This window comes from Papaver somniferum, unplaced genomic scaffold (assembly GCF_003573695.1).
Source record: "Papaver somniferum cultivar HN1 unplaced genomic scaffold, ASM357369v1 unplaced-scaffold_19, whole genome shotgun sequence".
Taxonomy (NCBI): domain Eukaryota; kingdom Viridiplantae; phylum Streptophyta; class Magnoliopsida; order Ranunculales; family Papaveraceae; genus Papaver; species Papaver somniferum.
Genome location: NW_020628818.1, coordinates 12299123 through 12316345, shown reverse-complemented (window position 1 = coordinate 12316345; position 17223 = coordinate 12299123). Strand labels below are relative to the sequence as shown.

Sequence of the window (17223 nt, the reverse complement as noted above, 5' to 3'; positions counted from 1 at the left end):
GCATTTGATTTACTTAACAATCACTCGTCCTGAACTATGTTATTCAGTACATGTGTTGGCTCAGTTTATGCAGTCTCCTAGAGTGTCTCATTGGGATGCTGATGTTCGTGTTCTTCGTTATCTCAAGGCTCATCCAGGTCAAGGTATTTTTTTTACGAAGGGATAGAGCACTTCAACTTGTTGCATATTGTGATTCTGACTGGGCCTCATGTCCTATTAGTCGTCGCTCTCTTACGGGATATTTCATATTTTTGGGTGGATCTCCTATATCATGGAAGACAAAGAAGCAACACATTGTTTCACGCTCTTCCGCTGAAGCTGAATATCGATCGATGGCTCATACTTGTAGTGAGATCACATGGCTCATACTTGTAGTGAGATCACATGGCTCAAGGCTTTATTGAAGTCTCTTAGTGTTTCACATAATCAACCTATGCATCTTTACCGTGATGGCCAAGCCGCACTTCATATTGTTGCCAATCTTGTTTTCCACGAACGCACCAAACATATAGAGATTGACTGTCACTATGTGAGGGATCAAATTCAATCAGATGACATCGTCACTTCTCATGTTCGTACAACTGCCCAGCTTGCTGACATTTTTACGAAAGCCCTTGGGCGTCTACAGTTTGAGTTGCTTCTTCGCAAGTTGGGCATTCGCGATATCCATGCTCCAACTTGAGGAGGAGTATTAGGAGATATACGATATTAATGTATATATTTGCTGTGTTTATATTTAGATATTGCATTTAGATATGTTAGGCAAATCTTTAGCTGAAGATGGCAGGATTTCTTTGAGGAGATTTTCTAACCATAGTTGAGTCCTGTGTATGTTCTCTATTTAACATGCCTTTGTAAATCTCTGTAATCAAGTTATGAAAGAATAATTTCATTTCTCCACATCGTTTCATGGCATCCGTGCCAAAAACGATTTAACCTCAAGGAAAAAAAATCATAAACCATTTGGTAAACTCTCTCTCGTATGCGCCGAAGCTTTGCACCATGACAGGGAAAGAATCAACATCTAATGATAAAGAATCAACATCTAATGGTGAACGAAAAATTGACCTAACTTCGCCATATTATTTGCATCCGTCAGATCATGCGGGCATCCAACTCAAAACCAATTGGCAATGGGTGGAGCGGCTCTTCCATATTATATTTTAAGTTCATTATGTGGAAACTAGTGATGTGGGACTATTGTCCTTTCACACCCTCCCTCACGTGTAAGGCCAGTCATTTGGCCTAACACGTGGACCTACGCACGTGTGGGTCATGGATGTGCAGGTGACATTCGGTCACGGTCCACCCCACGTACAGATCATACGAGTGACCAGTCATTCGGTCATGGGTGCACATGTGAACCGGTCATTCGGTCACGGTGGCCACTGATTCGGCCTATACCCCGCGTACGGGCCTAGCTCTGATACCATGTTAAATTCTGCGGGCATCCAACTCAAAACCAATTGGCAATGAGTGGAGCCGCTTTTCCATATTATATTTTAAGTTCATTATGCGGAAACTAGTGATGTGAGACTATTGTCCTTTCACATGTAGTATTCCTGGTCCTCAGGGTCTGTATCCTCCACCTCCTCCTGCGTCTTTAAACTTGTAGTGTAGCTTACATGTATACAGAAACATATACTTATCTGGTTTTGTTTTGAAGGCTTGTCTCGTTCTAACCATTTTTTCCAGCTCCATCTCCACTTGTAATGCGTGAGAGTCTGGTAAATTATCAAATAACAGCCGGGTTTGAGAGTCTGGTGAATTATATAACAGCCGTATTTGATGTTCAACTTGTGCAATAGTTGAGCCACGGGGATTATATCACTCTAAGGAAATCAGTGCGTGAATTGTCATCTGAATCATAATGAAAAAAGAAAAAAGACAAGGGAAATGATTAAGAAATTGAGAATGATATATTATCAGAGAGAGGGAAAAAAAAAACTAAAAAAAAGTTACCGCAAAGTAATGTGGTAGATCTCTTGGTTGTTGTTGTCTATGTCCTGCAAGTTGTCTGGCCATCGGAACAAATGACGAGAGATAGAAAGAGAGATTAAGATGAATGAATAGGTTTAAGGGACACTTTTTATTTATAAAAAAAAAAAAGTTTGATTTATGGAAGTCTTAGATATGGTTTCCTTATCGAGTAGCCCTTGGTTACCTAAATTGGAACTTCGTTCTAAAATCTTGTAGTTGTTAATTTTAGAATCAATATTAATTTTATATATGGCTGGAATTTAGAAGGAACACACTGCGACAGAAGTCAAGTAACTTTGACTCATAAAACATTAATCTAAAACAAAATTCATTGACACATCCAAAAGAACCCTAACAGAAACCACTTCTCTTAATCGGTATTACTTGATTGTACTAGGTTCTGGAGTTTAACAATATCTCTGATGAGAGAATGAGTTTTAAGAGAGGGAATGAGTTGTGCAACTCTAAATCCTACATCGCCTGAAAACACAAATATCAGTTAGATTTTATCCGTTATCATTGTTCTCTTGTATCTCAACGGTATTTTTCTCCCAGTTTTCTACCGGATTCCTACCGGTGTTCTACCATCTTTCAGTTCTTCTTCAAATCTCTTTCTTTTTTCTTCTCTAATGCTTCCATGATCATCTTTCTTCTTTACATCTTCTCCTAATTGGCTCATTTCTCTATAGATATTCATCAGCAACACAATCACAATCACAACAATCGAAATCACAGTATTAGCAATTGTAATTGCCTCAGCTCTTACGAAAAAGCTACTCGCAAATCACAGGCAACACAGGAATCACTAGAATCAGTAGAATCACAAAAAGCACAAGTATTACAAGTCTCACAGGTATCACAGATCCCATAACCATTACAGGCACCAACAACATCCCAGACAACCCAAGCATAACAAAAATCACTATGTAAAACCAATCCTTCATATTCAGGAGATCTTTCACCTTAATCATTACTACCCATTGCCTAATTACGGCTAAAAGAAATCCCAGTTACTTCTATTCAATCAAACCTAATACCAGAAATAACTTTCAGGATGCTTTGAACCATAACCCCATCATGAAATGTCTTACTACTACCAAGAAATCTCACTCACTTCATTTCAACCAGAATATTTTCACACATCTACCTGAGCAGAGCTATGTTACTGAAACCCCTACCCTAAATCTATCAACATATTCTCAACATCTTGAGGAAAATCATACTCAGGATTTACCTGCTTCTATTCAAACTAATCATGCCTTAGAAAATCCTACTGATCCTCTAACTGTGGTTACCAACATCAAGGCTTTGACCATAAAATCCATTCATACCCACACATTCATAAACAACAAACATCCATTTCAAAATTTTCATAAAAACAAACATCCATCTATTATCCATAAAATTACCATTATCCAAATTATCCAAAATACTTACCAAAAAAATCCAAAACATAATCCCCAAATTTATCCCCAGATTGTTTCCCATCATATCCTAAAACCAAATCAAACACTGCTTCACATGATTCTTGAGTACACGAAGCAAGAAAATCAGCATACTCACCTTCTAACCCATTTGCTGAGTTCGGCTCCGAGTACCTTGGCTAACACTTCGAGTCTGACTCCGAGTCAATCGCCTGGTTGGCCTTGGAATCTGGCTTCTCAGAGGAGTTGTATGTTGTTCTTCTTGGTCCACCTTCGGCTCAGTCTGCTTAGGTTCACCTTTGGACGGACTCATCTGCTGAACGGGATCGACATCTGGATCGGCGGTTGGATCGGTGGTGGGTTGATAAAATTCGGCAAATTTGGCTCGCCCAATTTAACCAGTATCCGAACAAAGAGCATCCAAAACTGGAAAGTGCATAGGCTCCTCCTCCTTCCAAGGCTATGCAACCAACTGTCGAACCATGAACCGTGCAACAGGAGTAAGAGTAAGCGACTGAAAACCAATCTTAATCAACCCAGATACGAGAAACTGATCATCAAAAATTACAACTCCCTCATGAACTTCAAAGGGTCCATATATCTTGGATGATAATCTTACAAGACCCAGTCATCATCATCATATCCATGTCGCTTTGGATTCTCCGATGGCATTGGTCCTTCAGTTCCTCTAGAATCAGGTGCACTACTCTCTCTATGATGCGTAGCATCAGGCATTCTACATCCACCCTGTTCAACATTCAAATCAGGTCTGAGAAAGGGATTACCTATATTTTGATTAATGGGAGAAGGATTGGGTTGCTTGAAGAACTGAATCAATCTCTCAACTGGGGAATCGAGCAACAACTCTTGTACAACTCCTGGTAGACTGTCTTGCATCAAACCCTCTTCAATATTTACATCCATGTTATGTTGCATGTCCTTCAAATACCAGTTGAAACTTTCTCTGAAATTGGGGGATTCACATCCCTGTGGAAAAGCTACTCTATAGGGCAGACGATTAACCAGATGCTCATAAGGGTACCATTGTATACGGGGCTCAACATCTACTTCAACCAATTTTTGTTTGCCCTTGCAATCGATATTTTCCTGACTCCCATCCATGAAGAAACTCTCAGGAAATTTTTAGAAGGAAGACTTACAGAGAAAAAGCAATTGGTTCCTCTCCCAACAAGTGAAAAGACTCTTATAAAGGGATTCATCCTTGAAGCTTCGATCGTTTCGCCAATAAATTGCAACGATTCCCAATATCTAACTTCTTTCTCTCGAAAACCTTTCTCTCTTACTCATGTCTCTTCAAATCTCCCGCACTTAGGCTATAATAACCTATGCTGCAGGAAACTATTTTACACACATATTTCTCTTCTGACTGATATTCTGTTGGTCTTTCCAGATGGAAATGAACTGATGGACAAAACCACATCGGGCACCAGCAGATGGATGACATGCAAAGACACTTGGCCTCCCACACACCTATCTCATACGATCCTAACTCAGATGCTTACTCACCAAATAACGACTCAGACACCGGCTGACTCGAAATACGTAGGGCTGAAATTCATCGCAATCACACAAATGAGCCCATAACTACAAGGAGACAGCTCAACATAATTTTAAGTTGGAACCAAAAGTTCGATTACACTATCTTCACATTAGAAGCTGATACTGATGAAAAGCATAGTAAACTAGTAACTATACACTCATCAAACTTTTTTTTTACTGCTGCTAACCTTATAGTACATAGTGGCGCTTTTGTTAACAGGTTTACATCCAAACTGCCATTTTCCATGGAATACCATGACGAATGTAACAACACTCACAAGTACAACTCCAACAGTCTTCATACAGAGCCTTTTTTCTACTCCACTTACGACAATTATCAAAGTATACCTGTGAACAAATTTCAAATTAAAGCTAGTCATATCAACATCATTCTCATTACCATCTCCTTTTCCTTCCTTTATCCAAGTGAACATAAACTTCATACACCCTCTCTTCTTTGGTACCAAATTATCAATTTCATGGCCTCTTCCTCAAATTCAAACCCACACTCCATTTATAACCTAGTGAAAAAAATGAATTCAGCATTAACCATCCCTGGGGATCTATTCCCAAAAGTGTTTATCAACTCAGAAAATATCAGAACTAAACAACCTCAAGATTAGAAAGAAAATATCAGAACTAAACAACCTCAATATCCCTCAAGATTAGAAAGGATGCTTTATTGGCAAACTGTGCAGCAACATTTGCTTTCAAACATCCAGAGTAAGCAACTTTATCAATGCAAACTGGGAAATGCTTAGCAGAATTGAGGTGGAAGTTTGGAACAGAAGAAGAAACTTTTACATTCTCAGAACCACTCATGAAGAAGACTACTCAACTTTGAGGAAATGAGGCACTAAAGGGGTATTTGACAAGCTGATGGTTCTAGTAGGAGTCCCTGCCAAAGGTCTTGAACTAATTGATGAAGAACTATTCTCTAAATTCATGATCTGGCTCCTTGTAAAGAGAATCCCAACTCATATCATTCCAGATATAAGAAATATAGTTAATCCAATTGGAGTTTACCAAGACTCAAAAAAACCTTATGGTAGGGACATATTTGAAAAAAAAAATATGGAAGTAAAAGTTACAATCAATGTAACTAGATCTCTCAAGTTTGGAATAGAAGCATTTGAAACCCCTACTCTCTCTCACTGGATGGAATGTTCTTATGCTCTCAATGGCATCAAATTCTGCAAAGTTTGCAGAGTGCTTGACCACCAAAGTCCTCCATGTCCCTCCCCCCCAAACCAAAAAAATGTTGATTACCATCATTTACCAATTCCCCAACCAACCCCACCACCAATAACCCCTCAACAAAAAATTGTTCAATCTGGAAAGGATGTCATTCACATAAAATATTCTGATGCAGATGCAGCTGCTGAGTTTGAAGCAAAAATGAAGGCTGCTAAAAGATTGAAGCTTCAAAGGACAATAGCAAATATTGCTTCTACCTCAAATAACCCCATCATCTTTGGATATCAGTCCTCTCCCTCTGATACTTCAAACCCTCCACACCCAGATGTCTTAGCTTGTCAGATCAAAAACAGAAGAATGGACCTAGCAAAAAAGATTGCTGGCTCTTACAAGAAAAAGCTTCCAAAGTGGAAAGCTGCTGCAAGAACTAACCTCAACAAGAACTCTGAGCCAGGAATTGAAGATGAGAAAGTTGTTGCTGCTGACCTTGCTGCTGCTGAACAAATTTTCCCAGCCACTAATACTCCAAAACATTTCCCCTTCAATACCCTCCCTACCTTGGCTCAAATCAAAGAAAACATGGAAGCTGAAGCTACCAAGAAGAAAAAAGAAGCATGGAAGGTCAAGAAAAAGGGATACTCATTTGATAACTTTGATGAAAATACCCTGAATACTATTAACACCCCCATCATAGATACCAAAAGAAAGAAGTCTATCTATAATGAAGAAAATTTATCCCTCCATAGCATGGGGATGACAAATGTCAAAAGATTCACAAACCTGACTGATCTTCCTCAGGAGCAGATGGACAATATTCCTTTCCTCATGGCTAATGGCACTTTGGATAGCTCATCTAAAAAAAACCATGGTACACCTCCTCAACTCTAGTAATTACCATTGATTAAGCTCTTATAATCTCTTAATTATTGATCATATCATGGTCTGCACCTGTTATGATAATATCATTAGAAGTCTCATCTCCAAGTATCCAAATGTGTCATATTTTTGGCAATTCTTTACTTCTCTAGCATGGAATCGCCAAGGATTGGGTACTAGGGATGCTAAGATATATCTTAATGATATGCTCAACAGACTGAACCCTGACATTATATTCTTATCTGAAACAAAACAAAAATATGATAAGCTTAAGAAAACTATGCATGAAATAGGGGTCAACAATTACTGGTATGTTAACCCAGGAGGGGCGAGTGGCACTGCTGGTGGATTAGCATTGATATGGAAAAGCAATGTATCCCTAGAAATTATGGATTTCTCTCTGAACCATATCAATGCAATAATCAGAACTGCCAATATCCCTCCTTGTCTATTCACAGGATACTATAGTAACCCTTATAACACTCCTTCTAAGATAAACTCTTGGCAAATGATAGAGAAAACTACATCTTCCAATAATTTTTCTTGGTTGGTAATTAGGGACTTCAATTTCATTCTCCATGATACTGAAAAATTCAGCACTCACCCAATGGATGCTAATGAAGCTTCCATATTCAATGAAAAGATTCTTAATATGGATCTTATTGATCTTGGTTTTACTGGTTTCCCTTTTACTTGGTCAAACAAAAGAAAGGGTCATGCTCTTATTGAACAAAGACTGGACAAAGGTCTAGCAAATGATGATTGGCTAGCCATCTATCCTAACACCGCCATCACTAATATGTTAGCCATTGGGTCTGACCATCACCCCATTTTTCTAAACTCCAATCTTCACTGGAAAAATGGTAAGATTCCTTTAAAGTTTTTTGGTCCCTGATTAGACCATGCTGAATGCATGAAAATTATAGCTGATTGCTGGGAAAAGGTAACTCCTGGTTCAAGTGCTTTCTTTATTACTAGGAAACTTAAAGACATAAATCTACAAATCAGAGTCTGGAACAATAAAGTCTATGACAACATCAAAAACAAATATTGATGAATGCAAGCAATACTTAAATTGGCTTCATATTCACTACTTCAAAGAAGATAGAGGTCAGGCCCTAGCTGATGCAAGAAAACAACTCAAAAACTGGCTAGACATAGAAGAAAAGTTATGGAAAACCAAGAGCAGAGATCAACTTATAAAGTTGGGAGATCAGAACACAAGTTACTTTCACAGATCTACTAAGAGTAGAACAAGAAGAAATAAATTAAATAGATTCAATCCAGAATGAGGAAGGCAACTGGATTACTGATTATCAAGAAATCAAGAACTGTTTTACCAACCATTTTTCTCAAATGGAAACTGCTGAAACCATAAACCCCTCATCTGAAATCATCAACCTGAATCCCTTAACCATAACCCCTGATGGTAACACTATGCTCAACAGAAAGCATGAATCTTATGAAATTAAAACTATCTTATTCAGTATGGCTAGTGATAAAGATCCAGGACCAGATGGATTCCCACCAAATTTCTTCAAAATCAAATGGTATATCATTGACAATGATATTTTCAAAATGGTTCAGCATTTCTTCTCTTCAGGCCACTTACTTAAGGAAATGAGTGCCACTTTCATATCTCTCATACCCAAAACTGACAACCCAATCTCCCCTAGCCATTTCAGACCAATCAGTCTTTGCAACACCACTTAAAAAATTATATCCAAATTATTAGCCCAAAGAATGAAACCTTATCTCAACAAAATCATATCTCCTTACCAATATGCTTTCATTCCTGGAAGGCAAATTTCTGACAACATAGCCATTGCTCATGAAATTATTCATAATATGAGATCAAAAAGAGGGGAAAAAAGGAAACTCTGGTACAATGGGCATAAAAATAGATATGGCAAAATCTTTTGACAGAGTTGATTGGACATTTCTAATGGCCATAATGAAGAAAATTGGTTTTGATGATCAATGGTGTAACAAAATTCTCCAGTGCATTTCAACCTCCACCTCTGCTGTCCTAATTAATGGCTCCCCTGATAAATTCTTCAAACCCACTAGAGGGATAAGGCAAGGTGACCCCTTATCCCCTTATATGTTTCTTTTCTGCATGCTGAGGAAATGGGCATTATTACTGGTATCAAGATTTGTAAAGCTGCACCATCTATCAGCCACCTTCTCTTTGTCAATGATTGTATGATTTTCTGCAAAGCCAACATGTCTGAGGCCCACAATATTATGGAACTTCTTCAAATATTTGGAAGCACTTCAGGGCAACTAATAAATTTCAACAAATCTGGAGTCTTCTTCAGCAAAAACACTAACCCAAATCTCATCTCTCAAACCAGTAGCTCTACGGGAGTTCAAATCCTTCAGTTGGATGATAAATACCTAGGCTCACCTCTCTTCACTCATAGAAGCAAAATAATTTTTTTCAAGCCTGGAGTGGAAAAATTGAAGCTAAGACTTTCTGGTTGGAAAAATACTCCTCTAAACCCTGCTGGAAGGGAATTTCTCATCAAATCTGTCACTTCTTCAGCATGTATCTACCAGATGAACTGCTTCAAGGTGCCTAAGAAAACCTGTAAAGACATCAACAAGCTTCAAAGAGACTTTTTCTGGGGAAAAAATATAGAAAACCCTACTGGTTATTACCCAAAAGCTTGGACATCAGTGTGCAAACCAATAGAGTTGGGGGGTTTAAGATTCATGAATATGGAACTCTTTAACAGTTCTATGATAACCAAAATTGGCTGGAGACTTGAGCAGGATAAATATCCTCTATGGTATAAACTCATGGATGCCAAGTATCTCTTGGGCAGAAATGTTCTCAACATGGATACAAAATCAAAGGATGGTGACTCCTAGATATGGAAAGGAATTTTAGAAGGCATAAGCAACATCCAACATCACTGCACCTGGAGAATTGGAAATGGGAGGAAGATCAAGATTTGGGAAGATATTTGGATCCCCAATACCACTTCAAGACAGACTAAACTTCAGAACTGCCCACAACATATTGAAAATGTGGAGTCTTTACTCCTTCCAGATGGAAATTGGGATGAAACTCAAGTTTATACCTACTTCAACAATGATAATGCTGCAGTGATTATCAACCTGCAGACTCACCCAAATGAAGAAGACAGGATAATATGGAACCTCAATGACACGGGATTTTTTTTTCTGTCAAGGCTCTATACAAGGCAAAATTTGGAAATCTTTACAGAAATGACATTATAACAGGGAACTGGGAAGCCATCTGGAACATGGAGGTGGCTCCAGTTATCAGAATTTTCATTTGGAAATGTGCTCATGGAATTCTTCCCACAAATGCTAAAACAGCTAGCATACTTTACTACATCAATCCTACATGCATTGTTTGCAATAGTGGGGAAGAAGAAACCATGACACACATGTTCCTCAACTGCTCTGCTGCTACTGTAGTTTTGCATGAAATCATTGGCTCTTACAACACTCAGTTTTACCATTTTCATAGACTGGCTGAATTCCTGGTTTCAAACTGGAATGACCAGTAATGACTGCAACATTTATGCCACTACTTGCTGGTATATTTGGAAAGCAAGATGTGACTTGATCTTCAGACAAATTCAACCTAAAGCGGGAGTTACCTCTCTGCGCATTAAGCAACACTTGTGCAAACATAATAGAATACATCATATGCAGGATCATATCATGAATGATTTCCCACTTTTACCTGAGGAAATTGAGCCCTACAATGCATCATAACATTACTCCATATAATCTGAATGCAACGTCAGAGTTTGGGAATACTATCAAAATATGTACCCTACAAGACCCTGAGAACTTTTTATACTACACTGCTCTGACGATGACAGATTTTGCAGGAAACATCGTTGGAACCAGAGGACATCCAGGATACTCTGGAGCTTGGGAGCAACAGGAGGGGCAGACCTAGCTTTCCAGTGGGCTAAAGAATTGCAGCACACAAACATATTGATATCTGCTGAGTCAATGGAGATTCTGATTTGTTTCAAGATGCTCTACCATGAAGCTGTTAGAGGAAGATTTCACATTAGTTACCATGAACGAAGTAACTGTCAAGAAGAAAGTAGTAGAAATATTGGTTTCAACCCAATATCTTTTGCCTTATTGAACCTCAACATCATCCATTGTCTTCAAAATATGGACGCTTTTAATTTAGCTCTCTTTTGTAAAAACAATGTTGGCAGGATGAGTGGTACATCCAATGCCAATGTCATCACAAACTACATCCAATGCCAATGTCATCACAAACTCTATGTACCTGTCTTAAGTGCCTTTCTAGGCCTAAGCTTTTTTTATAGAAAAAAAAAACGATATCTCTCTAGTCTTAACAACATACGTCCCAGAAACAACTCCCAACATAACTAATGCCAAATTCATTGTATAATTCTTATCTTCTGCTTTTTTCTTGACCATTGTGAAAATTCTTACCTCGTAATTTTTTCTACAATAGTGATTTCACAATGGTCAATTATGAGGTAAACTGGAAAATTTTCATATAACATAACTGAAAATTCTTAGTCGACTGATGAGACCGGCCATTGTCAATTTTTCATCCGAAAGGATTTTTAGTTGCGCAAGTTAGAAGCCCTATCACTCTGTGTTTGTCACCCAATCTTTCATTATCCAAGATTAGATAATAAACATGTTTCATCAACACTTCCTAAAAAATCGTGCAAAAATTTGGATGCTTTCTGGTACATCATACAAAAATTACCTGGCATGTTTAGAATGTTAATGAATTCCATGGAGAAAGAGGAAATTCATCTGGAAGAAACATTTAAGGGAATATGCATTTTCATGGAAAAGCACAGCAGAAGTCAAACAACCTTGACCCAACACAGTTGACACTCCTCAGCTTGAACTTATCTGCGGTACCTATAACGTTTGAAGTTGAAGTAGACATGTAAGATTCCTCTCTCGAAAGTACACTTGAAGCCTTTTTTGTGGGAATATTCCCACTCTTTATTAACAATCTTGAATGCCTGCATTATCAACAAAAACATATTAGTAATCCAACCCTTGGAGGTGGAAAGTTTCTTTTAAAATCAGTAACGGCAAGCACAGTGATGAAAACTTACTATGTCCTCGTATGGGGGTCCTGCATGGAACCTTATAAGACATGTCTCACCATTGCTTCCTTCCACCTTTTCTATGGTGTAAGTAGGAGCCTTTGTTTTGTCTACAAGGTCTGGGTAAAATATGTTAAACTTGTAACCTTGCACAATCTTGGGAGGCGGATTGTCATGATCGTAGTGAGTTTGGTTGTACTTGTTCCATTCATACCCAGTATGAACACGGTTGAAGTATTTCGGTTTTCTAGGACGGTATTTGTCATGCCACCAATAAACCTGGGAATCTAGGTTTACTTCAGCACCAGAACCAAATACTGCATCTCCATCCACAACATCTCCCATTGCTTTACTGGCTTTCAATTCCCAGTTATCGTCCACTGGAGCAGGTTTTGCTGCCATCGCTTCTTGAAGTCGTCTTTTATGTTCTTCTTTGACAGCCTGACGTTTACGTTCCTGTTTCATTGAAACAAAAGACATTAAGATCAAAAGTCAAACAAAAAAGAAAAAGCAGTGAGTATATAGAAGAATGAAATAGGAACAAGATCAAAAGTCAAACAAAGAGAAATCATGTTTTGCTGGACCAAATCATAGTATGCACTATGCAGTCTACTTATTGGTTCCTACAGAGAAATGCCCCCGTGTCAAAAAAAAAATATATAGAAGACAGATAGTTTACTAGTTCAATTCTATCCTCGTCAGGGTCAATTGCTTCTTCGTTTTCATCATCATGCAGAAGTTCTGGAGAAAATGATCCAGCCTCTTCTTCTTCCTCGTCAGCCTCCTCCACTTTCATTATGAGTTTGGGAGAATATGACCCAGCATCTGTTTTTTACAGATAATTGTCAGCTACACAAGCAACATATCATGAGGCAAACTAGCACATGACTGTAAATGAGATTAACGTTACATACCTTCTGCATCAGGAAAGATATCCTCCTCAGCTTGCGGCTTCGGATCATCACGATCATCTTCCAAAATATTTTCACTCTTCACGGGGTTTTGCAGACGCCTTAGATGCTTACGCAACAGATTGGTGTGAATTTCCTTTAGACAAGCCTGTGTGATTTGCACAACTGAGCAATTAGTTTCAACTCAGAACCAGAGTATATGCAACCTAAGAAGATTTTAAAACTGGATTCTTACCTTGGCTTTGAATATATGAAGTCGTTTGACAACAGCTTCCCAGTACTCCACTACCTTGGCAGTGCCAGAACGCATCTGTGACTCAATCTGCGTCTGTAACACTTCTAATTCCTTGTAAGTTTTCCCATGCAGGAGTTTTTTCACATCTTCTTCGATGCTTGAATGTAGGCCCCTTTCTTCAGCAAGCAACTCAGCAGGTGGTTGCTCTCCACGTACTCTAGCTCGATCAAGAGCATCCCTTTTTCGAGCTTCTGCTAGTTCCCAATCACAAACCACCAATAACGCCTGTCAAAAAACAAAGAACGTCACTTCAGGACCAACATATGAGTGCAGATGAAACAAGCTGTAATACCAAAAGGCATCAGATGGACGGTTAGAGGAAATATGTTATTAATGCAGCAACACCAGCCACTGATAGCAAACACATACATGTTGCTAACTTGCTATATATAAAATATCCAACAGACTGTCATTGTTTCATGGCACATCAGTCAGCTAATAGACAATTATCCAGAAGGATTTCCAGTGGAAAATAATTAATTATACGAAGAGGGTAGCAGGGAAGAGAAAGGGTAATACCTCCCAATATTCTATATGTGTAGGTGTTGCCCTGTCCAAATCCAGATGCAGTTTTATATCCTCACGAAGCTCTTCCATATCTTTCACAGTCAAGCCCTGTAATGTGAAATTCAAGATGTTAAACGCAATGTTACCTAGTATATCTATACATTATAAATGAGGTTTTTTCTTGCCATTAAAACTTGAGATTAGCTCTAGTAACAACATTTAGGATAGGCTTATTAGTCAAAGTCCCCATGCTGTATAGGCTGTATAGCATGTACCCAACTCGAACTTTCTTTGCAACTAAAAAAATTAAAAAAAAAAAAAAGAAAAAAAAAAGAAAGAAGAAGAAAGAAAGAAAGACGTAACACGACGATTGCACTGCCCGAGAATCTTATGAATTCGCTACTATTAATACATAACAAACACAGAATACTTGGCTTGAGCAGAAGGCCAAAAAAAAGAAAGAAATTAATCCAAAATCGTTTTGGGGTCATTTGCCGTCAGGGATGAACCCAGAATTTTTCTTCGGAAGGCGCTAATTTACCAATGTCACCAGCCACATATTTGAATACCCCTTTAATTCTCTTAGCATTACCATGAATCAGCGAAAACCCCTAAAAACTAAAAGGTATTCTCTCATTAGTTTATTAAGCTCCCCAAACTCCTAAATTTTTATCAAGATTCAAGACCTCTACCAGACTTATATGGTGTTTTCAATCGGCTGTATATATGTTTAAGAAGCTAAAAAAGAGTCGCTAGTGAACATGATGGCGGGCTGTGCATTGGGTTATAAATGAAATTCCAACTACTGCATATACTAAAAAAAACTCTGGACCTCTGAGGGGGCGGGCTAAAGCTCTTTTTAGCTCCCTCATAGGTCCGTCAGTGTTTGCCGTTTACCCTAATACATCAGAAGCTCAGCCTCAGTTACCAAGCAGGCTAACTAATATGGTTTTAGACACTGCATCTCAAGAGTTAAGACCAACTGAGAGAAAATCAAGCTTCCGCCATTAAGGATTCAGGAATCATGAAGGAAGTAAATTTTTTTTGCATAAGTAATGCCTGACATGGTGTCCGACAGAATTATAACTTCCTACTTAAAGCAAAAACTTCTGTATACTGAACAAACATCAAATGAATAAATTAAGGAAAACAAGAAATATTTACCTGGAACACCATGTATGGTTCATCCAGTTCATCAATCTCGAACTCAAAATCATCTGAATCATCAAGATGCTTGGAGAGTATATCAATAGGCTTAATACGCCCTTCACGTAATCGAATTCCTGACCTGATCTTGCTTTGATCAAAATGAAACTGTGGATGTAGAATTTTAGAAGCAAAACATGGAGTCAAGAATGCAAAAAGATGACCAATGGTCTCTCCAGATAACAGGTCAAGATATGAAAACAAGCAGCATGCAGTCAAGGTACTAAAATGCAAAAGCTGAAATACTAGTATTATTCAATACCTCTTCTTCCTTTTTCTCCCAGTCCTGGAATTCAGCTCTCGCACGGTCTCTAGCCAACATTGCCTACACATTAGGAAACTTTTAGGTAAAATCCAGAACCAGACCTTCATACAAGTCACATGAAAAATCTGAAAAAAGAATGTATAGTCGACTACAGGAAAACCACACTATAGTTTATATATTATCTTGCAACAACAAGAAACAACATATTAATAATAAGTTAGAATAAAGTCATAAACTCTAACCATTTCTTCTTCATGTTGAGCCTTTTCCATAGCCCTTTCCTCCCTTCTCTTTTTTACTTTCTCAATCTCCGCCTGCGTAACAAATATGAGTATAAGAACAAGAACATTAGCTAACAAAATAGATAACAAACTGTGATATTTTCACAACATATGATAGCAAGTAGTTGGTTTTCTTGGCATGTGTATTACGAGTTCTATTAGCAACAGTATCAACTTGAAGAAAAACAGCTGATGTAGAGCATACAGTAACACCAAAACAAATACACACCTCTAAATAATCTTAGGTAATCCTAACAAAAAAGAGAACGACAAAAGAACATACCATCCTTTCTTTGATTCTCCTCTTTTCAGATTTAACTGAAATTTCATCAATAGATTCACCTTGAGATATCGATTTTTCTATCTTCTTTTTCCACACAAACCTGCAACCCAACAATGCAAATTCAATAACTGAACTCTCAACAACAGACAGAACTAAGTTTCCCCCATGATTCACTTTCACACTTTTTATTCTATCTCACCAAAAATCTAAACTTAATTACACACTAACCAATTAATCTAAGCTTCCCCTTGATTCACATTAACATTAACATTTTTACTCGGCCCAGATTCACCAAACAACACATATAAGCATACAAAAAACTGAAATCAACTTGGACTATTAACCACGCCTTGGCCAGTATCTAACCTAATAAGCACATTAAACAGAAGAAACTAGGTTTCAAATTGATTCACGTTATGTTCATCTTAGGGTTTAGGGTTTCTAGGTTCAATTCAATCAAACAAATACAAAAATAACAATAAATTCACACTTACTTCTCATTAAGGTTAGAATCACCGAACGGATTCGAATCATTAGCATAACCAGAAACTGTTTCCGTCTTCAATTTCTTCGCAACTTTTATTGCCTACACAGATTCAAAAAAAAAGAAAATTACGTTAGAAACACAACAAAAAAAAGAAAAGAAAACAGAAACCCCAAAATTTGACCATCGAATTAAATAAACATACCTTTTTCTGAGCTTTTTTGGCTAAATACTCATTGATTTCTTGTTCTGTGATTTGTTTAGAAGAACTCTTCTTTCGTCTTCTTCGATCATCATCATCATCACTACTTGAATAATTTCTGTGTTTTCTTCTGCTACTACTACCTCCGTCTCTCCCCATTGATGAGTACTCAGAATCAGAAAGAAAAAAATGAGACCTAACTTAAGGGATGTAAAAGAGAAGAGGGGAATTTGAACCGAAGTACCAAACTACTTATCTCGGTTAGAATGGGAACGAGACATATGAGATTGGAACCATCCGGTTCCGGATCGGTGGACACCGTGAAGCCAAAATTCTCCCTTAAAAGGGCAAGTCCATCAGACATGTATGGCTAGGATCCGTTTACATGGTTATAATGACATAATCTTGACATTTTAGCGTCATTTTTCTACCAAACTCAACCGGCAATGAATTTGAAGCTAATCTTTCGATGACATGTTCTTTTTATAAGTCTCTACACTCCCACCAAAAATAAGAGCATTTCGAAATGTATAAGATCACCATCTACCATTTTGAATATTAACCGTCGAAAATTAATGGTTGAAATCAAAATTTGTGGATGGTAAAGTTTCGTATTTCGGAATGCTATCATTTTTAATAGGAATGTA

At 37.9% G+C, this 17223-nt stretch overlaps 2 protein-coding genes across 3 annotated transcripts; one reads left to right on the top strand and one right to left on the bottom strand.

Moving 5' to 3' along the window:
• Positions 1-301: 301 nt before the first annotated feature.
• Positions 302-16874, bottom strand: LOC113338858 (cactin-like). Of its 2 annotated transcripts, XR_003354872.1 has the most exons (14): positions 16580-16874; positions 16385-16476; positions 15891-15990; positions 15569-15640; positions 15324-15386; positions 15020-15169; positions 13868-13963; positions 13289-13573; positions 13057-13201; positions 12822-12967; positions 12152-12598; positions 11788-12055; positions 7563-7564; positions 302-312 (listed from the first exon to the last, which is right to left on the bottom strand). XR_003354872.1 is itself a non-coding variant. In XM_026584251.1 (12 exons), exons 1-12 carry the CDS (start codon positions 16733-16735, stop codon positions 11936-11938), a joined length of 1872 nt encoding a protein of 623 aa, XP_026440036.1. In that variant the 5' UTR covers positions 16736-16874; the 3' UTR covers positions 11674-11935. The 2 variants fall into 2 exon arrangements, 1 of the variants encoding a protein (XP_026440036.1); XM_026584251.1 differs by lacking the exons at positions 302-312; positions 7563-7564 and having other exon boundaries at positions 11674-12055.
• LOC113338531 lies at positions 9168-10582 on the top strand. Its single transcript, XM_026583933.1, has 3 exons — positions 9168-9903; positions 10096-10151; positions 10238-10582. The coding sequence occupies exons 1-3, from the start codon at positions 9168-9170 to the stop codon at positions 10580-10582; spliced, it is 1137 nt and encodes a 378-aa protein (XP_026439718.1).
• Positions 16875-17223: the final 349 nt, after the last annotated feature.

Coding starts and splice junctions, on each gene's coding strand:
- LOC113338858 (XM_026584251.1), bottom strand. CDS start 16,735: ATGGGGAGAGACGGAGGTAGTAGTAGCAGAAGAAAACACAGAAATTAT. Junction 15,641..15,890: donor GGAGAATCAAAGAAAGGATG/GTATGTTCTTTT, acceptor TTTGTTACGCAG/GCGGAGATTGAGAAAGTAAA. Junction 13,202..13,288: donor TTCATATATTCAAAGCCAAG/GTAAGAATCCAG, acceptor CAAATCACACAG/GCTTGTCTAAAGGAAATTCA.
- LOC113338531 (XM_026583933.1), top strand. CDS start 9,168: ATGGGCATTATTACTGGTATCAAGATTTGTAAAGCTGCACCATCTATC. Junction 9,904..10,095: donor GGATACAAAATCAAAGGATG/GTGACTCCTAGA, acceptor TACTCCTTCCAG/ATGGAAATTGGGATGAAACT. Junction 10,152..10,237: donor TCAACAATGATAATGCTGCA/GTGATTATCAAC, acceptor TTTTCTGTCAAG/GCTCTATACAAGGCAAAATT.